The sequence below is a fragment of the Xenopus laevis genome, chromosome 5L (genome assembly GCF_017654675.1).
Source record: "Xenopus laevis strain J_2021 chromosome 5L, Xenopus_laevis_v10.1, whole genome shotgun sequence".
Classification (NCBI taxonomy): domain Eukaryota; kingdom Metazoa; phylum Chordata; class Amphibia; order Anura; family Pipidae; genus Xenopus; species Xenopus laevis.
Genome location: NC_054379.1, coordinates 80,810,397 through 80,833,007, shown reverse-complemented (window position 1 = coordinate 80,833,007; position 22,611 = coordinate 80,810,397). Strand labels below are relative to the sequence as shown.

At 37.4% G+C, this 22,611-nt stretch overlaps 1 protein-coding gene across 1 annotated transcript in view; it reads right to left on the bottom strand.

Annotated features, from left to right (window-relative positions):
• The window catches only part of mettl24.L (methyltransferase like 24 L homeolog), a 30,350-nt gene that overhangs the window by 3,131 nt on the left and 4,608 nt on the right, over positions 1-22,611 (bottom strand). The window contains exons 2-4 of the mRNA XM_018263307.2: positions 10,983-11,081; positions 6,054-6,193; positions 1,038-1,266 (exon numbers count right to left, since the gene is read on the bottom strand). Coding sequence (XP_018118796.1) covers positions 1,038-1,266; positions 6,054-6,193; positions 10,983-11,081 — 468 coding nt within the window. The remainder of the gene's footprint in view (positions 1-1,037; positions 1,267-6,053; positions 6,194-10,982; positions 11,082-22,611) is intronic.

Here is a 22,611-nt window from a genome sequence, read left to right as displayed (position 1 = left end):
TGATTGACAGGTACATCTAATGCATCTTTTAGGGCAGAATAATTCTGCTTTTGAGTAGAATAACTCAAATAACCCACTCCAGCACAAACAAAAGGTAACAAAATAGACTCTGGCAAACACTCTGCATGCAGAGAAACACGATATCCATCAGAGACTGTTATTTTTAAGGAGTGAGCACCTAGTTAAGGGTGCAACCCCTCCCCCCCGAAGGATGTATTAGACCTGTCAATCAAAAACGGACTTCACCTACTGCATGAAGACAGAATAAAGAGAGACAGGTTTCTGAAAGGGAGAGAGTGAAGAGTAACTTGATTATGTAATACATGGCACAGCATTTTTAATTATATTTATAAAGTTTATTATTTCAGCAAGATGTATTTTGCAAAAGATAATTTTTAACAAGTGTGTGCAGTGTTACTGCTGTTTATACCTTTCTGTAAATATTTTGAGACACTAATCAAAATATTTAAGTGTTATTTCTATGAAATAAAATAAGGGTACAGACCCTGTTCTTTTAAGTGCACACACATATTTTGAGGCCAGTTCACACAAAAAATAGCCAATTGCACAGAGAATTTTGCGTGAAAACATAATTTTTTTACTTATTCAGACCTGCAAACACCAGCGTTTTTAAAGTGCCCATCTGCTGGATAATGCAGACGTGCGTGTTACAGGAAATAGAAGATCCATGGACTTATTAACAATTTGCAGCTGATATCTGTTTATACTAAGGATAACTGAATAGATGATTCAACCAAATGGCCAACAACTGCATGGAACTATTTACATTTTTAATGGTAATAAAACAGATTAATGAATCTACAGGGTTTACAGAGGTTCTTCTACCACTATGAATCTAAAGATGAAGTACTAGCGATTGTTCTTGCCACAATAATAGCTGTGTATGCTTGCCAAGAATGACATGACACAACTGCTGAGGAAATGAATCATGTTAATTTGATAAGAAATAAAATGCAGTTTTTTTATTTAGATGATCTCCTTTAATTATTTTCCTAACAACAGAATAAACATCTTACCTTCCAATGACCAAATTCAGAAAGAATGGAACTAAGTTTCTTAGTAGTAATATGTAATTTATGTTTTGCAATGACAGGGTTAGGATCCCTCCAATCAATGGAAAGACGATGGTGCCGCAGGCGTTCTCCTTCATGGCTGAGTGCAGATGCAATGCTTGGGTCAAACCTATGGACGTCACACCCTCCACTGGCCATATTGACTTCAAAATTGTTGTCATCCTCGCCCAATCTAAAAACAAAAAATATATATTTTGCATAATAAAGCATGAGTTGGGTATTGAAAAAGCATACTTCTGCTTTCACTCCCAGTTGCTGTTAGAATGTGCTGAGGGCCCACAGTAGCTCAATGCATATTTATAGGAATCATTTTCTGAATCGTTTCCAGTCTAAACTTTCATCCCCCTGCACTTTTAAAGGTGCTCAGACTGGCTAAATGGCAGTTGAAAAAAATCTGCATTGTTGCCTTTATTCTCCTTCAGTAGAGGATTCTAGATTTAGCCATAGTAGGACAGAAAGTGATTTTACAACCTTCTTTTACTGCATGTCTACATTTATACATTTAATGGGAGTTGAAATAATGTTTGCCTTGGCAGAGACATTCTCCACAGAAACACTGATCATAAAAAGATTTTGCTGTTCCTAATAGTAGGCATTAATGAGCATTTCAAGAAAAGGCACTGGCATAACTATGGGTGAAGCAGTGGGGCTCCGACCGCAGATCTGCTTATTCTATGGTTGTTAGAAATCCCCCACTTCCCCAGTTGCTCTCCTACTTAATGTGCCGCAATTGGAGGACACTGTTCGTGACACTGTGCTTTTTAAATGGCTGTCCTATCACTTGTGCTCTTTCTCTCTGCCACTCATAGAGCCCTAGGTGAGGGCCCAGAAAACCTTAGTTACTTACACAAGGCACTGCATAAAGAAATGATATATGATTTATTTAATATATAGAGGCCTCAATATTTTTCACTGTGAAAATCTGGCATATCCAATCGTGGGAAGTAAAAAAAGACTTTCTGCTGAATGTGACGTTGTTCTGATGGGTAAGGATAACAAATGCATTCTAATACCAGACTGTTTAAATACCAGTCTTTATCAGGAGCCTTCTTGTACTCTTAAGGAGTCGGACTGACTATGCATCATTAAAAACAAAATTCTTGGCAAGAACTTCGTTCTGGAATGACTGCCTAGAGCATAGTTCAATGATGGAGTTTATACTAGGAACACTAATTACCTTTATCTTCAGAATTTCTTTCAAGAGTGGAGTATAATACTGAATACTTTAGTCCCTACTCAAAAATAAAGATTGGATTTCCAGTTAATTAATTAGAAGTGAAATATAACCTAGGTATAAGACTTGCTTTCCTATACTTTTTTGTACAGAGGGCCTTAAAGAACTGCTTTGCCTCGTAGAATTTTATTAATGTATTTTTGTTTATAACCCAGTCAATTATTTTTAAAGGAGAACTAGACCCTAAAAATGAATATGGCTAGAAATGCCATATGTTATATATTGAACTTATTGAAGAAGCCTAAAGCTTCAACACCTCTAGAGTAGTAATGGCCCAGGCCTTCAAAGTTGTCACATGAGTTTCCCATCTTGGATTTTGTTAGGAGTGCCTGTGACACACTCATGCTCAGTGGGAGTTGAGAAGCTGAGCTTAGGGGTTATCAGAAATCATCAAGCAGAAAATGGGAGCTACTGGGGCATTTTTAGAGGCACAGATCTTTACTGCTAAAGGTCTGTGGTTGCCCTGAGCTGGTATAGAAGCCCAAAACATAATGTTCAATATTTCAATATTTCTGCTCTGCTTCTTTAGTTAAGCTTTAGTTCTCCTTTAACAACTAATATATACATAGCAACATAATTTGCATTATGTTGCTAGCAAGCCATGCACTAGAAAACAACAGCAGAGAAAATTCTCTACTACTCTTTTCGACGGGATGAAGTTAATTTTCAAGCTGTCTTGTCCTTTACATACTCTCCTATAATGATTTGGTTTCTACCTGTCTGGTTTTGTAGATTGAACCTAAGAGTTTGGTTTTTCTTACAGTTGTTTGGTTCATAATTGTCTGTTGAGGTTTTAACAGTGTGAAGTCAAAATAAAAAGTTGGCCAAAACCCAGCTCCAATGTCACAGCCCCAAACCTAAATGGTACGACTTGAATGCACCTCCATCCATACAACATTGCTCCAGCCCTGATGTCAGAGGCCTGCCCCCTTGTGAAGTTTTTTTGTGGGGTTAAAAGGAGGCAATGTCTATAAAAATAAAAAAAAAAGGTAGAGAAGGCATCTAAATGGATAAAGTTATGCATTAAACTATGTCTTTTTAACTGCATATTAAAAAGGAACATGATTAAAGAGTTTTAACAGGACATGTGCTTCCAATAATCTGAAAAATGTGTTATGTAAACTGTGACTTGAGTTGCTATATGAAGAGGAGCAGTGATACAGAGCACAGCCACATTAAACACTACAGACTCAATATTCTATATGTAACATTCTAACCCACATTCCTTCCATGGGACATGAGAAGTAATATTTAATGTGGTGCTTAAGCATTTTTCTCATGCTTGTGCAGTGCCCACATCACACCAATATCTTATTTGAAAGCAAACATATTTCAATACAGGTATGGGACCTATTATCTAAAATGCTTGGGACCTGGGGTTTTCCGGATTACGGGTCTTTCCGTAATTTGGATTACTTTGGACTACTAGAAAATCATAAGAAAAAAACTGTAAAACCAATAGGCTGGTTCTGCTTCTGAGGATTAATTATAACATAGTTTCGATCAAGTGTTTTATTATTAAAGAGGAAAAGGAAATCATTTTTTAAAATTTGGATTATTTGATTATGATGGAGTCTATGGGAGAGTGCTTCTCCGTAATTCGGAACTTTCTGGATAAAGTGTTTTTGGATAATGGATCCCATACCTTGACTGTAAAGGCATTTACTGACATGGGTGTTGGGAGTGTTTTGTTCCACAATCATCATAGCATTTTAGCTTCTCACATATCATAAGGGTCATAAAGCTTTCTTGAAGAGGGAACAACTATAAAAATGAAACCCACCCACCACCAACCCACAAGCCATGCTCAGCTTTCCACTTAATGTGATTTATCTGTGTATAAAAGCTTTATAAAACAGTTTTTGGCAAATTAACTCCTGTTGATCCATCATAAACTCCAGCTACAGTTAAGGTAGAATTCATATTAGGACTCACATAAGTCCAATCCAAAGTTCAGCCAAAATTTACAGCTGGTGGAATGTCTGATGGTGGCCCCCCTGACTTAGAGATCGCATTTATTAAAATGGCCTTGAACAGAGTGGTGCCACCAGCTATAACCCGTGTTTCTTTAATGGCTGACAAGCATTAATAACATTTGAAGGAAGCATCTTGCAGGAATGTGGTCTTCTCCTTTTAATAAGCAGGTATAGTTTTAACAAAGGTGCCTGCCTTGCGGTGGCCCAGACTGAAGTCTAACTAGAAAGGTTAAATATTAAATATGCCAGCAAAATGACAGAAGGTTTCAGTCTTCAGCAGTTCCCAATGTTTAATTGTTTCTTGAAACCTTCATGGAGCTATAAAGCTTTCAGCACTGTATGCGTTTTTCTAATCAGTGGATGGAAGTGGCTTTCAGTGGCTCACAATTAATCTTTGTATGTAATTCCAATTTCACATCTCCTTTCTATCAGTTAATACAAATCTCTCTCTGCTATGCGATAAGAAGACGCTTTTCTAAGAAACAGAGAGGGGTTGGCACTAAGCCTAAATGTTAGTTCTTGCCAAGTGTTGTTGTAGGCTTCCATCCGGCCAAATGGAATAAGAGCAGCCAATATAAAGGAACACATCAAATATGATTTAATGCAATGCAGCCTTTAGACTCTTATTTGGCTCCCCAAGAACAGTTTTCATACTTGTGTTGCTCTCCAACTCCTTTTACTTCTGAATGTTGCTCACGGGTTCAAAAGGTTGAGGATCCCTGCTTTAGAGTCGTCCCAGTATCTCATACTGGGACGACACAGCCATTTCCCCTAAAGAATGCTGGAAGTGGTAGTATAGCAACACCCGTCTAGAGAAGTTATATTGAAGTTGAACTACAGCTGCTGCTAAACTACAACCATCATCATCCTCAGCCATCTTAGATATGGCCGGGGGGAGGATGAATTTAAAATCCATAGTCTAGTGCTATATTCTGTACTTTCCTACAATTAAGGTTTTAGTGTCAGAGAGCATTCTGAAAGCAAAATTATAAGGGCTGGTGATTTAAATGATGCATTGGTGAACCATATTACAACACAATCTCAGCAAGCCTAAGCCTCAGTCTAACAAAGTTACATCCTGTAAAGTATCAGCTTGATTTTCCCAGAAAGTAAAAGCAATGTGTTTATGGCTTTATACAAATCCCACTCCCCATTATGAAATGTATAAACACGTTATGTATTATATTATTTACATATTTATATATTTTACAAGAATATTTATGCTAGCAAATAATTATTTACCCCTAGCTGTTCTTTACATTATGTTTTCAATATATACAGTATGACAGCTAATAAGCATTCTGCCTTAAACAACACACCAGCTGGCCCTCAGACTGACATCATGCAATGCATCTGCCTCCATGAGGGAAACCCTATAGTTTAGATTTATATAAATAAGTGGAATTAATACAATTTCTACCTAATCAGTGGAACATCTAAAGTATGTTATATGCCTGGCAACTCCTAGTGAAATGCTGGGACTCAAAACACAGGAGCTGGCATTCGGCTAGAGAGAGACAGCTACATAAATGGGCAGTCTTTGGATCTGCATGGATGATAATAATTGTAGTTCAACCCCCAGTTCAAAGGCTTCATGTTAAACAGAACACATTTTGTAAATATATAAAAATAAAATGAATTTTATCATTAATATGAAATAAATCTATAAACAATGTGACTTCCCAAAAATATACAGTATGTGATTTGCAGATGGGATTGAATTACAAAGAAAACATTATCACCAATTACCCCAGTGAGTAGACACGACATTGTTTATTTCTGATTTGATGTGCCAAGTTAAATTTCTCATCTAAGCAGACAGTCCAAGGCTTACTGGCATCCACAGACTGATCTGTCTGTCCATTCTTCATCCTGCGAGAGCAGATGATCTGTGGGGGAAAAAACATCAGTTTTGTCCAATGAAATATGTTCTTCTTAAAGGTCAAGTGCAGAACACTGGACAAACTAACCCTATTTACTGCTAAATGAATTGAAGAATTAAAGAGACCATAAGTATTAATTTTTATGCAGGATGTAAAACAAAGGAGAAAAGACCTTTCACAATTAAATTTGAAAAATGAATCTTAGAACCTTATTTATTAAAATTAGGATATTTGTAGTTTTCGAGGTTTTTTCAACCTTGGCTAAACTCATATATTTAAAAAGTATGAATGTCTACTTGTTTTTTATTTTTTTTTAAAATTTGTTTTTATTTAGAATTTCTTTACATAATAATCGTGTAATATTGGTTATACAGTAAATTTTCCATCTGTCCCATCAACATTATATATCAACATTATTATAACATAATAATAACAGTACTAACATTCAGCTCTTGTGATATTGGTAATGAGACCCTATAGAGGATTGTGTGGGTAGGAGGCTAATAACCTATTAGTTAGGTGACTCTCGGGGGGTGCGTAGTTTGGTTGTCTATGTTCTTGTTGCAGGCTTCTGAGGTACTGGGACGACTCCATGACCAATGGTTGTTCTGTCAGTAGTGCTGTGTCATACCATGTTGTGTATCTAACTGTATGGACTGTGAGATGTCTGATTTGTTGTGGTAGAGATTCTATGTATGTTGTCCATATCTTAAAGAGTTTTGTTGTATTTTGTTCCTTTCTGATTGTTGCTTCTAGCTAATTCATGTGAAAGATGTGTTGTAATTTTTGTTTTACTATCATCATGGAAGGAGGATCTTTGTTAACCAGTGCTGCAGTATTGTTTTCCTAGCAGCCACCGCCAGTCTTCCAATCAGGTTCTTGCCTGTTTATCAGGTCATCTGAGCACCATATTCTGCTACTTCTTTCCATACGTTTTGTAGTGAAGGGCATGACCATAGGTTGTGTATTAAATATGCTTTAGGGGATTGGCATCCGGGGCCAGTTATCAGAGGGCAGATTTCCGATTTTGTATCTCCTGATTGGAGTTAGGTATGAGTTATGTGTTTGAGTATATGAGTATTTGGAGAGCCATTTCTTGATATCTGCTTACTGGAAGTAGCTTCATAATGTTTGTGTGTTGTAATGTCTACTTATTTATTAATAGATCTGAATGTAGAAAGCATGAACAAATAATAACACTGAATCAATCCAAATAAGAATACAAAAACCTCGAAATCCTTGTTATCCTCAAATTTATGTGCGAAATGACAAAAACCTGAAAACCTCTAAAAGCTCAAAGCAAAGAGAGATTTTGACTTCTACATGATCTCAACAAATCACATTAGGCAGGCACCAATCCGGAACATCCAACGAAAGTAGATTCCAAGAGCCAGAAAAGTATATATTAAATATGAAACTTTATTTTACATCTCATCTAAAATGGAATAACGCCTGACGCATTTCGTGTCACACAGGGACACTTAATCATGAGCCTCAAACCACACACTCAAACACACGCTGTCTAGGAGTTATCCTAGACTCACATCCAAACACTTGCAAAATCTTGTCGTATTCAGCTGCACCACATTGCCCAAATATGACCATATCTTAGTTCAGACTCAACCAAAACATATATTCAGTCTCTCATCATCTCCCGCCTTGATTACTGCAACCTAATCCTCGCAGGTATTCCAACAAGTCACCTTTCACAACTCCAATCTGTGCTAAATGCTGCTGCTAGACTCATTCATCTATCTCACTGCTCAACATCAGCTACTCCCATATGCATGTCCCTTCACTGGCTCCCAATCTCCTCTAGAATCAAATTCAAACTACTCACACTTACATTCAAGGCCCTTAACGATGGAGCACCTCCCTATATTTCATCTCTGATCTCCAAATACACTCCTTTATGCAACCTTCGCTCTGCTTCTGACCTTCACCTCGCTTCTCGTCTCATCACTTCTGCCCATTCTCATCTACAAGACTTCTCTCAGGCTTCTGCTTTTCTCTGGAACTCTCTGCCTCGTGCTGTCAAGACTTTCTCCTTCTTTCCAAACTTTCAAATGCTCCTTAAATACTCACCTGTTTAAAGAAGCTTATTCAATGTACCTTAATTAATTAATCAGTCATTGCTGTATCATAAATTACAAATGTGTTTCTACAATCCTAATGTCTCAATTGTACCCTAACCTTTAGTTTGTAAACTCTCACGTGTAGGACCCTCTTATCCTATTGTACTCTGTAAACCCTTGTTTGTTATTCAGTATTTATTCCCTGTTTGCTATAGACTGAGGTAAAGCACTGCGTAACTTGATGACACTATATAAAAAACTGATGATGATGGCAGGAGAAACTTTAGCACTCTCAGTGTTGCAGTACTCCCAGCATTCCCCTACCAGAGTCAATTAAAGCTACAAAGTAGCCGGACGGGCCTGGTCGGACCGTGCGGCCTAGGGGCGGCCGGAAAAGAAATCCAGCGCTGTATATATTCTCAAATCCCAGCAGTATGACTTGTTAAGCATAGTAAATAGTAACCTATCAAACCCTCTCCCCTTGCATTTAATGATTTCCACTAAATAAAGCTCCCAGAGAATAAGATTGTCCTAAGCTGTTTTCTGTGCGAAACTAAATGATATTGGAGTCTCACAGGCAATCCATTTTTCAGTAATACTACAAGGTTTTACTGAACATAGATACTGTATATACTCTAATACAACAAATACACTACAATGTATCACTTTAAACACCTGCCTTGTCTATGCTTTAAAACAGGGATCAGGAACCTTGGCTCTCCAGCTGTTAAGGAACTACAAGTCCCACAATGCAATGAAGGAGCCTTTTGAAGGAATCTAAAGGCAAATGCATTGTGGGACTTGTAGTTCCTTAACAGCTGGAGAGCCAAGGTTCCTGATCCCTGCTTTAAAATGTTTCAAAATATCTGCCCTACCCAACTTCAACATCAAGTTCAACACTGTATCTGCTCCTATGGTGACTGTACTAATCACACACAATGTTATGCAAATAGTCCATGCACACCTATGTATAAGGCCCAACAACAATTAAAATGTGAGTCAAAATCCAATAATGTTAAAGATAAAAATAACACTTGGATAATGTCACACAGTATGCACCCAATTGAATAGAACAGCAAGTAGTTGCAAGTACCTGCCCAAGCTTGTGTCAGGCCAACGTTGCCAGGAAAAGCAGACTGCTAAGCTCAGACAGGCATTTTCAGGCCATTGCAGTGCACGTTAGTGTGGATTCATTTAAACATGTCTGAATCACTCCTGCAGTGGTTTTGCTGGAAAGTTGCAGTTTTGTTTGTTGCAGATTTTCTACACATTAGAATTAGTACACACATGGCTTTCCTGCATGATTGTTGCCTTACAAATTCTTGTGTTTTTGTTGCAATGCTTTGGTCCACACCTAAACAACTGCCACATGTTAAAGCTGCCGATATTGGTCCTTTAGACCAGTTTGGCAGCTTATTCGCCAACAAGCTTATTTTGCTTCCAACAAGTCTCCCCTATCGATATCTGGCCAAAAATGGCCAGATATCGATAGGGCAGGTTTGAATGTTTCTGCTATTGAGGACTGTGTCAGCTAATTGATGCAGCCCGTCAACACCTATTGCCATCATTATAATTTGATCATTTGGCCATAGGGCCCTGGTGTTGGTGGGCAATATGGGGGAAAAGACTCGCTCGTTTGGAGACCTTGCCAAACTAGTGGATCTTATAGTGTATGGCCAACTTTAGGGCTAAAATACACAAGAGACTTTAGAGTCACAAAGTGTTTCAAAAGTGATCACAATCATCAGTGTGCCATGGGATGATGTTTTTTGTAAGCAGCAGTTTCCCATTTTCCCTTAGAAATAATGGCATCTTTGGATCCTACAGATCATATGGCAAACAACAGAAACATCAACATATTTCAAAGAATACAACTCGTTGAAGTACTCTGTTGTTGATGCTGAGTTTCTTCCCTGCTATTTTGTCACACCATGTCACATATTTGCCAAATGTTTTTTGGAAACTTAAGATGAAATTTGATGAACTAAAATACATTAGCTGAGATGTACAAAAGTTGCAGTAAATCTGATGCTGTTCCATGTAGTACATTATGTTCCATGTTTACATAATGTATGTCACTGCAAGAGGCTTCTCTCTGCTTGAAAACTGCCTGTGTAGTTAGCCTACAAATTAATTATGGCATCACGTTCTGTAGTGACTGTAGTGACTAGCAGGTAATACATGCTGGAAGCTGATTCTATCTTTAAATTCTTCACATAATTGTTTTTACTGTAATAATCAGCAGATTGTTTTAAAGGTGGAAGAAAGGCTTAATCACTGAGGGGTGCAGATCGGGTAGACATCCTCTAGTCATTATAATCTTTAACTTCTGATCCCAGGCAGGTGCTCATAAAAAAAAAAAAAACGTGTAGGTCCAGGGTATTATTGTAAGACGTGCTGGGTTGCAATCTTATTCCTGGTCTCTGTGATTCTCTCTCCTCCTCTGGATTGTGAGCACTTTCATTGTCTAAACGCCCAATATTGTCCATGAGCAATGGCCAAGGCAGCAGTTACGATTGCAGGGACTGAATAGAATAGAACCTAAGGCAAGTGCAGTTTTTAGCAAAGAGAAGCACTGGCCCAGGCTTTAAGGATAGTATTTATAATTATTTGGGGCATCCCCCAGTGGTTAAGCCTTTCATTGTCCTTAATAGAGATAAAAATGCTGTACAAACTAAGGTGTGAAAAAATATTCTCCTGTCAATTTATGACTAACTTACTTGAGTTGTTGTTATGTAGCGAAGAAACCTTATGGCCTCACTGTCAAGCGAATGAGAAGAGCTTGCCCAGGGCTGTAAGTCAATATGCCAACGAATTGGCTGAAAGAAAGAAGACATATTAACCATTAAGAAAGGAATGTTCACAAGCCTTCAAGCAGCAAACTGAATAGATAGTGACACTTTCCAAATGAACCAGGAATGTGTCACTAACTTCACAATCAACACAAAGGAAAGTGTTAGAAAATCATATCATTTAACAATGTTTTAGTCTCAAAATATTGTTTTTAAGGAAAAAGTGTAGAGAATAATTTGTTGCCTAAATGTATCTGTTTACTTCAGTATCTTTTATTTATATAACACCAGCACATTTACATTGCACTTGTCAGAGATTTTACATCATGTAAATCATCATCCATCCCCAGTGGAGATATATAATATAAGGTCCCCAAAAAAGAAGTGTAATTCACTCAGCCATCATGCTGCCGCAATATGTCAATATAGTTTCCCACTCCTCAAAAAGCATTTTGTGTGTATTCATTTTTTTATTCAACACTGGGCATATTTACACATGGCCTGTAGCCCATGGCAACTAATTTTGACTTTATTTGTTCTACCTGTATCTGGCTGAAATAACCCAAAAGTAATGGTTAGCAGTTGGGGTTTGAGATTTTCAAACTGCTGCAGAGACAATAAAAAAGTTATATTACCTCATGATGTTTTAGTAATTGGAAAATTGCAAAAATTGCCCAATCAGGGGACAGAAGAAAGGAGCACATAATTAAAGGATACAAAAAACACAGGGCCAAGTCTGGCTCAACACCACATTCAGGAAGGTTGCCATCTCTGCTTTTCATTACAAATAAAATTAGTGAAAGTGGAACAGTTGTATTAGGTTTATTCTTCCTATAGCTGCTAACCATAGGTGTTAAAGGGTAATACACCTTTGAGTTAACTTTTAGTATGTTATATTAAGTCCTGTTTTTAGCAACTTTTCAATTGCTCTTCTTTCTGTCTCTTTCCATCTTTCAAATGAGGGTCACTGACCCTGCAGCACCAAAAAAAAAACAACAACATAACTATTGCTCTTTGAGTCAAAAATGTTATTGTTATTATTACTTTTTATTACTTATATTTGTATTTAGGCCGTCATTTGTATTTTAATTTTTCATATTATCTATCATTTAAACAACTGTCTAGTTTCTAGGGTCCAAAGTGGAGAGCTGCCAAAATAAAAAGCTTACTAAATGATGTAGACATTAAAGGGATACTGTCATGGGAAAAAATAATTTTTTTAAAATGAATCAGTTAATAGTGCTGCTCCAGCAGAATTCTGCACTGAAATCCATTTCTCAAAAGAGCAAACAGATTTTTTTATATTCAATTTTGAAATCTGACATGGGGCTAGACATGTTGTCAATTTCCCAACTGCCCCAAGTCATGTGACTTGTGCTCTGATAAACTTCAATCACTCTTCACTGCTGTACTGCAAGTTGGAGTGATATCACCCCTCCCTTTCCTCCCCCAGCAGCCTAACAAAAGAACAATGGAAAGGTAACCAGATAGCAGCTCCCTAACACAAGATAACAGTTCCCTGGTAGATCTAAGAACAACACTCAATAGTAAAAACCCATGTCCCACTGAGACTCCTTCAGTTACATTGAGAAGGAAAAACAGCAGCCTGCCAGAAAGCATTTCTCTCCTAAAGTGCAGGCACAAGTCACATGACCAGGGGCAGCTGGGAAATTGACAAAATGTCTAGCCCCATGTCAGATTTCAAAATTGAATATAAAAAAATCTGTCTGCTCTTTTGAGAATTGGATTTCAGTGCAGAATTCTGCTGGAGCAGCACTTATAACTGATTCATTTTGGAAAAAAAAATTTTTTCCCCATGACAGTATCCCTTTAATATTCTGAGATCATTTTCAATTGGTCTTCATTTTAATTTTATTATAGTTTCTCAGTTATTTAGAATCTCTTCAATTTGGTATTTCAACAGCTATATGGTTGTATGTTTGCTAGGGTCTTATTTACCCTAGCAACCAGGCAGAGGTGTGAACGAGAGACGTGACTATGAATAAGAGAGGTACTGCATAGAAAGATAATTAATAATAAGTAACAATAACAATAAAAGTGTAGCCTCACAGAGCAGGAGTTTTTGTCTAAAGTTTTGTTAAAGTTGGAAAGAGACAGAAGAGGAAGGCAAATAATTCAGAAAGTATAAAGAACAGGGCATTCTATGTGACACTTAAATAACTTAAAGGGGAACCACTCCTTTAATTCCTATAAGTAAAGGTGTGCTCAACTGATACGTCGTGTTAGCCATGGATGGTTGGTAATTGGTTTGTAAGGAGAATTCTATATCCTTTTCAATCTGCTGCTTGAGTGTTAGATACATAGGGGCTAATAACCAATAGTATTTTCATATTTAAACTTAAGGACTGTTCAAAGCTAACTGCTTCTCTGTAACAGTGTGTTCATTGTAAACTCCACTATAAAACTATTATTATAAGAGCATAAACCCTAAGATCATGTTACAAAAAAATGACCAATGCCATAATTTGGCAAATTGATGAAAGTGCATTCCAGAGATAAGTGACAGTTAAGCAGAAAAATGATTACAATGTAAGGTATTGGGTAGGTCATCTAAAGGCAAAGCAAATATCTTTCGGCTAAGATCACCAAGCCATTAGTCTCTTCTAGACCAGAGTTACTTTGAAGAAACAACTTGGCTACTCTGCATCCAGTACACAATGACATACGACGTCAGTTCATTATGTTGGCTTGGGCTGATTTATGGGTTGGCAATTGCTCCAAATCTTTACCTGCAGTTATTTGTAATACAGTGTAATGCAGTATAATGCTTCCCTTTTAAGAAAAATCTCATTATTATTATTAGCATTATTATTAAGCAAATTGTCTGTCAGTGTTCATGGGAAATCTGTAAGTGTTTATTTTTATTCAATGGATGTCTGTGGAAGAACATTATGTCAGCTCCCACTGAAATTATTGAACTATAACATAAATAAAATCCCTGTGCAGATAAGTACATGTTGACATGTTCTACGTAACATTTAGGGGGTTATTTACTAAACTCTGAATGCAAAATCACGAAAGATTTGTGATTTTTTTTTTATAAGATCATACTTTTATAAAATCAAAAAAATGTTGGGAATTTCTTAAACCCTGAGGATGGAAAAGTCAGAATCTGAAAATCCGGCATCTCAGACCTGTCGAGGTTGCATATAAGTCAATGAGAGAAGTCCCAATGATTTTTTGATGTGCGCTGGGTTTCGTGCAGTACACCAAAGTTTTCGGGTGAAAATTCTGAAAAAAACATGAAATTCTTGAAAATCATATGAAAAAATCAGAAAAAATCGCGAAAATCTGATTTTTTTTTCCCACAAAGCAAATTTTTGGGAAAATGTAATAATAAATAAGTGTAAACAACTCGAGCGGATTTGATCAGAGTTTGTAGCAGAACATATTGAGATAAATTGGGGTAAATAACCCCCTAAATGACTCATTTTAGAAAATTATATTTCTGCTTTAAAAGGGACTGAACTGAAACATGTTCTTGCAGAATTGTGATTAGTACAGGGGAATAACTATTAGATTGTTGGATAACTAACAGATTATTAACAGATTACAGTCTGATTCATCAGATATTGATCTGAGGAATACTAAATATTCCAGTTGTTTCCAGTTTATCAAACCTTTCTTGACTGTTGGGAACATTGTTTGTTTTTTACAAAACAAAACATTTATCAAATCTGATTTTTTGATTTATCAGATTATGTTCGACTTCTCTGAGCAGTCTGATTTACTAAGGGGTAATGATAAACCCTACTACTCACCAGCAGCACTGACCACTATCACCCATCAGAATCCCTGATGGAACTCACATGTGGAGAAAAGGATTCAAATTGACTCAGAATAGATTGTTAAACCTGAACCCGCCCATTAAAGTGATACTGACACTAAACATTTTATTTTCAAAATATTAATCTACAATATGAAAAGTTACCTATAGTTCATGTTGAACATTTTTTGCTGATAGTTCTGCTTTTGTAAGTAATTGTCACTTGAAGTTCCTAAACCTGACTGTTTTGCCAACTTGACTGTCCCTTCTCAACTTTTCAGAGTTTCTAATGCTAATGGGCTACTGCTGCACAAATATGGCAGCCCCCTCATAGGGAAAAAAGGGGGTAAGAAAGGTAATGTAAAAGCATCAGGCAGATACTTTTATGGCAAAATTATAAATAGCATTCAAAGATAATGTTATGATAGATATTAAAAAAGTTTATTTTCTGGTGTCAGTATCTCTTTAAGGGCTTATTGAACTACTGCTTGGTATAAAGTTTGTCAGCTCTTAGTTTCTGTATATGCCATAAACAAAGGTGAAAAGAAACTCTGCCCATGTATTAAAAAAAAATGTTTCCCTAATGAAAGAAGCTGTCTTCTGGTAGCACAGGTTTGAGGCTTTAAGGTAGATCGGGAGACCTGGTAATTAGTAGATCTCAAGACACTGTCTAGTCTTGAGATCTACAGCTTGTCTAAATTACCCTTCTGTTTAATTCAGATATTTATTCTGTTAAGGTTACATAAGAAATAGTTCATAATAATAAATTATTATTATAATAATACTACAATAATATCATAATAATATAATAATACATAATAAATAATACAATTCTTAAATATAGCAATATAACTTTACCCATAAATCAATGTAATATTCAAGCAATACAAAATGCTAACACTGTTATTATAGATGTAGATCATAATGGGACAAAATCACTAAAAGTAGAACCCACAATAGTAAAGAATGGGGCTGGGCACTCCTGCTTTAAGATAAGAAGGCAAAGAGAGAGCAGGCCTGTGGTTGGAGCTTTCGGTCATGGACCAAATCTAGAAGAAGAGGTCATGAGTTACAGGAAGAAAGTGCAGAAGTGAAGGTGAGGGAGAGAAAGAACTTTGGATGTTAGCTAGCAAGGATACGGTTAGGAAACAGTAGAACTGTGCTAGGGAAAGTGTTACGTCCTTGGGGGAAGCATGGAGCTAAGGCTGAGAGAGTGGGTTACAGACAGTGTCACATTGGTTGAGAGAAAGAGATGTAGTATCTATGACAGTGAAAAGGTTCTACTATGGTTAGGACAGAGTGAGTATGGATGATGATAATGCTGACCTTGTGCCTAGCACCTAATATCCAACAATAACAATATGTTGCTTGCTCCACTTGTCTTTTTTGTGGCACAAGGGCTAATACTTCTTGATGGGCAGAACAAAGAACAGAGCCCTTTATGGTCTGTTTATGAATAAGCTTCCAAAAATTACAGGGCAGCAACAAAGAAGTTTATAAATCAAAAGTGATACATTACATATTACAATGCAAGAAAACATACAGTGAAGCTAAATTCATAATTTTAGTATATAGCGTATATTTAATTAAAATGTATGATTTCTTACTGTTCACTTGATAGAATTCTATAAGTTTCTGCTAGTTACATTCACTGTGTTTTGAGTGGGATGGGAGCCACTTGTGGAAGCCTGAAGGGGCAAGGATGAACAATAGGCTACCAGCCATTTCTATTATATACAGCTAATTAAGACTAGAGATTTGTGGAGCTCCATAGAGCTAAGCAACATGGGAATTTTGCACACCTTTGTAAAAGCTGCTAGCGCTCATTCTTTGGCTGGAACAAGTTAAATAGGTAATGCTACACTGGCTCAGTTATTATTTGCAAAGACAATAAGAAGAGCACTTCTGTGGCGCTAAACCGGCTAATGCTACAAACTCTCACCTGCTACATCAGCAGTGACAACACTCCAGTATGCATGTCTCTTTTTTGTTATCACAAGGCAGGCCCACAGCTCATTCTATCTCCCTTCCAAGCCACACACATAAATCTAGAGATGAAAATCTGCATGCACGATAAACGTACACTATATTAAAAGAAAATCCTCTATAAACAAACAAAAAATAGATCATTCTGCTACACTGCAGAGACAGGCAATTTTGTATAAAACTATGCAGAGCTGAGACGCAAAAGCAATAAAACATTTTCCCAAAAGGATATGTAATTATAAATAGTACCTGAGGTCATAAAAACCAACAGTGGGTCCTGACAGCACTAATCATTACTGTCAGCAACTTCCTCAATAGTAAGTCAATTAGTAGTGTCTACCCCAACAGACACACCTGGTATGGGAAGATATATGTGCCTTCTGCTGTTGCCGAGGTACTCAGATGACCATTACTGTCTCTTTCTGAAAGCAGTTCCTGTCTATATAACTCTCCATTTTTACAGAAGCTTAATTCCCTACACTTTAGAGAAACTTCAAATTAACTGGGGTAAGGTTCCATAGCCAGAAAGTACTGTAAGTTGAACTTCAGCAACATCTGAAATGCCACTGTTTGGACAAAGCAGATATAAAGCACAGCGGTCATTACCACTACTGTCACCACCTTGTTCCGCTTTACCTATCTCTCATTCTTATTATATAGAAGCTGTTTGGGTTCAATTATTTGTTGATTCTATGATATTCACCCCTATTTGCACCTCTTTAAAGACAACTATGGTGAATTGCACTGAATCCACAATTGAATCCAAATGATGACTACAGTAATGCTTATATTTCTATTCCAGATCAATTGATAACTCCATATACATGTCAATAGGGATCAACAGACTTCCATTCTGATAGAATAAAAACAACGGAGTAAAACTGTTACATTTGCTCCTTTGGATGGTTATTTATTTAGTTTTGGATAGGGATGTAGCGAACGGTGGAAAAAATGTTCGCGAACATATTCGCGAACTTGCGTCAAAAATGCGAACGGTTCGCGAACGTCGCGAACCCCATAGACTTCAATGGGAAGGCGAATTTTAAAAGCTAGAAAAGACATTTCTGGCCAGAAAAATGATTTTAAAGTTGTTTAAAGGGTGCAACGACCTGGACAGTGGCATGCCAGAGGGGGATCAAGGGCAAAAATGTATCTGAAAAATACATTGTTGACACAGCGCTGCGTTTGGTGCTGTAAAGGGCAGAAATCACACTACGTCACTCAGGTGATGTTTCTGGACACGGAATGTGAAAAAGCTCACACAGCTAGGTGGCACTTGGTTAAAGACTGGGCAAACAATGCCTGCAAGGGCAACGTATACAGTAGTGGATACGGAATATATTATTGCTGCTGTAAAAAAATCACTCAGGTGATGTTTACGGACACGGAATTATTATTGTTATTTAGACAGAATGTGAAAAAGCTCACACAGCTAGATGGCACTTGCATACCTCCCAACTGTCCCTCTTTTGACCACTCAACCCCCTGTACCTCTTTTGTACTGGAAAGTCCCTCTTTTCTCTGCACTGAACAGCCAGAAAAAAAACAGTTTCTAACTTAATTAGCTTATGGCAGAGAGCTCAGAACAGCTAACAGGTGCAAATAAGATACTTTGTAACAATTTTGACTCTGGTTGGTGCTGGTGGTGGTGAACTACTAGGAGGAGCAGCACACCAGTCCCTCTTTTCTCTGAACTGAACAGCCAGAAAAAAACAGTTTCTAACTTAATTAGCTTTGGCAGAGAGCTCAGAACAGCTAACAGGTGCAAATAAGATACTTTGTAACAATTTTGACTCTGGTTGGTGCTGGTGGTGGTGAACTACTAGGAGGAGCAGCACACCAGTCCCTCTTTTCTCTGAACTGAACAGCCAGAAAAAAAACAGTTTCTAACTTAATTAGCTTTTGGCAGAGAGCTCAGAACAGCTAACAGGTGCAAATAAGATACTTTGTAACAATTTTGACTCTGGTTGGTGCTGGTAGTGGTGAACTACTAGGAGGAGCAGCACACCAGTCCCACTCCCCAACACAGCTAGACTAATAGCACTGGGCTCTTATAGTAGCAAAGTAAAAAAACAAAAAAGAAAATAAAAGCAGTCCTTACAAGGACTATTGGGTTACAGGCAGCAGTCAGCAGATGAGAGATCAGAAGCAGTGCCCACAGCAGCTACATACAGAGCACTGCAGTAGAAGGTAGATTACTAGCCAGCAAAGCTACCTAACCTAAAATGTCCCTCAAATCCCTGCAGAGTTCTGTCCCTACAATACAGAGCAGTATCAAGTAGATTACTAGCCAGCAAAGTTACTATCAACTGTCCCTCAAATCACTAAACAGCTCTCTCCCTACACTAGCTCTCCCAAGCACACACAGGCAGAATGAAATAACGCTGCAGGGCTTCAGTTTATATATGGAAGGGGAGTGGTCCAGGGGGTGTGGGGGTGGTCCAGGAGGGAGAGCTTCCTGATTGGCTGCCATGTATCTGCTGGTCTGGGGTGAGAGGTCAAAAATAAGCGCCAGCTAAGGCGAACCCAAATTGGCGAACATCGCGCGACGTTCGCGAACATTCGGCGGACGCGAACAGTCGATGTTCGCGCGAATTAGTTCGCGGGCGAACAGTCCGCGACATCCCTAGTTTTGGATACCAAACTCAGTGACAGCATATCAACAAGCCTATGAATATGACACGAATATAAAACAGAATGAAGAATATAGAATGCAGTTTGGATGCTAGTTCTTTTTTATCAGCATTCTCCCCACAAGGAAAGAAAATAAGTGCAGGATGCTAATCCCCTTCCTGTACCTAAATTCATTTGGCCTTTTTGCTGATTCATATTGCTTAAAAAATGTGGTGTGTCTTTATTCTGAGCTTCTTTAGCCAGGAATAACAAAACTTGATGGTGCTTGCTCAGGGAAAGCATGTCAATTAGGACAATTAGACAGTGACTCACATATTCATAGATGTTGCAGGATGCGGCCCTTTTAAGTTTTCTTTTCAGTCTTTTATCACCATTGCTCCCTTTGTTCTTGTTTGTTTTAATTAATGAGTACTTTCACTTACTAGTGTCTGTGCTTGCATGGAGTTAAACATATTAAGCAGGAGCCATTTGCACGTAGAGTGGTCCCTGTTGCGGGTAGTCTCCTGTTATAGTTTGCTGAAACATCATAACAGGGCAGTAAGTAACTGGTTGGTTTCCTAAACTTTACAATGAGAAGCTTATTTTCTGTGGCATCAGTGCCGTCGCAGTGTCAATCCCTTTGACATGAGGCTGATCAAACATGTGGCTTCAAAGTAAATTGCAATGAGATGCTTTAGAATTACAGATCCATTAAATTCTGACACCATGTTAGTCTTTATGTCTTGTTAAAACGTGTTTAGCTCTTCCTAGCTGTGCCAGTGACTCATGGTGCAATTACTTGCTTGGTATTTGTTTTTCATTTAAATTTTGCCAAAATCTGCTGTAAAATAAATCCATGTATAGGATATTTGCTCCACTAGCTCTAATCAAAAGGAGGACGAGGTACAGTAGATTACCTTTAAATTAATAAACACGTGCTTATTCTATGCAACTTCTACTTTTCTTATCAGAATAAAAGATTACAGTGCAACCATGTTGGATGTAAAATTTATATGAAGCTGTAGAGATTATGGGCCTTTTTGCATTTTCTGTATGACAAGACAGGGGTGGCAGGCTATTCATTCACACAAACTCTTGGGAACTGGAAAGTCAAAAATGATTTCCCAAGATTGTCTACAGCTGCAGCACTTAACTGGACTCAGAAGAAAGCTTAGGCTTAGGTGAAATTTAGGGAGGGGCCTGAGCCTGCTCTAAAGGAAATAAATGTGCCCATATACCTCATTTATACTTCAAATAACACTGGGTAAAATGTTTTTGGGCAGGGATAACAATATAAGTGCCTTTAGGGCATCATAAAACAAAACTGCAAACAATAATAACTATGCCAAGTCCAAAGATAGAAACTTGCATCGGCATGTCAAATTTGACATACCAAAAACCAGTGTAATCAGTGTTGGGCACGGTGAAATTAATTTAGCTTTGCTAATGATCAAATTCTCGGCAGTATAGGTTGATATGACTTACTGCTCTTTCTTCATTATAATGTTCCATTCCTTATCCAAAATTTAATCTCTTGATCTAAATATAATGTGTACTTTAGAACAATGCTAAGGATACATTGCTATAGTTTAAAACACCAAAATATACATTTACATCCAAACGCACCATTTTAGGTTCTCCTAAAGGGGCCAGCCCCATAGTTTGGGAATCACCGTCTTAAAGGTTAAAGAAGCAGAGTCAGAACCTAATCTGGTGTATCTGTGCATTCCCTTTGTGCTTCCGAACAATCGCTCTTGTGTCTGAAAGGGACCCTGGCCTGCTATCACTGAATGTTATTGTCAGAAACTACACTAAGCTATATTGAGCTTTCTGGTGCACAGCTGTTCCCTCTGTAAAGCCCACGAAATGAAGTCTTAGGGTGAGAGCAATAATTACATGAACATGAGAAGTTTCCTATGCTCATGACCACACAACAAAAGCCATTGATGCCTAGTGTAGCCTTATGTCATTTTGCTGCCCACCATAAAGATCTAACTGCAGGCATGGTGGTATCAGGTTTGTAAAGTGAAGCTTTCTACAAAAAGAAAAGTTGCTGGCCACTGGCACTAAAATGAGAATATTATCCCATCATTAGGAATGATAATTGTTGGACTAGTCTTTATTTTTATATGTCATCAGAGAAGGGTGTATGAGGATTACAAGTAAGGGCCCTACTCATAGCATGTATACATAGGACTATGGGTTATAAAATCTACACAGAATATTCAACAAGACCACTAGACAAAGTTACTTTGCTTTCACAACATTCAAATCACTAGGCTTATCAACATTTAATAAAAAAAATGTAACTTGCATTTTTTGGATGCAAGTTTAATCATGTCTGATTTTAATGTAGTGCCATCTGAGGGACCGAAGATCATGGCCAACCAATCTTGGATTTTGGCCTTGTCCCTTGCCTACAGAGATTTCTCAAGGTTCTCTAAATCTTTTAAGAATATGATGTATTGTAGATAATGAAATCCCTAAATTCTTTATATTTTTTATTTTGAGGAATGTTATTTGTAAATTGTTGCTGTATTTACCTTCACAGTGTTTCACAGTGATTACGGAACCCCAGACCAAGTGTGTTTTTTTATACCCAATCATGTTACTGACCTGTTGCCAATATTTTTTTTTAGCATTACACTACTTTTTTGGTCTTTTATTGCCCCTTTCTTTTTTTTTTTTTACTTATAGTTTATTAATAGATTTTTCCTTTTTTTCCAGATAAAAAAAAATTATTGCCCCTTTCTAAACTTTTTTAAGTGTGTTGCTTGCATCAAATTCAAATCAAAATATATTTTTCAGAAAACAATAGACTCATTCAGTTTCAACAATTGATATGTCATTTTTAAAACTATTTTCAATTTAAAATGGGGTTTAAAGGGATACTGTCATGGGAAAAATTTTTTTTCCAAAATGTATCATTTAATAGTGCTGCTCAAGCAGAATTCTGCACTGAAATCCATTTCTCAAAAGAGCAAACAGATTTTTTTATACTCAATTTTGAAATCTGACATGGGGCTAGACATATTGTCAATTTCCCAGCTGCCCCAAGTCATGTGACTTGTGCTCTGATAAACTTCAATCACTCTTTACTGCTGTACTGCAAGTTGGAGTGATATCACCCCCTCCCTTTTTCCCCCCAGCAGCCAAACAAAAGAAAAATGG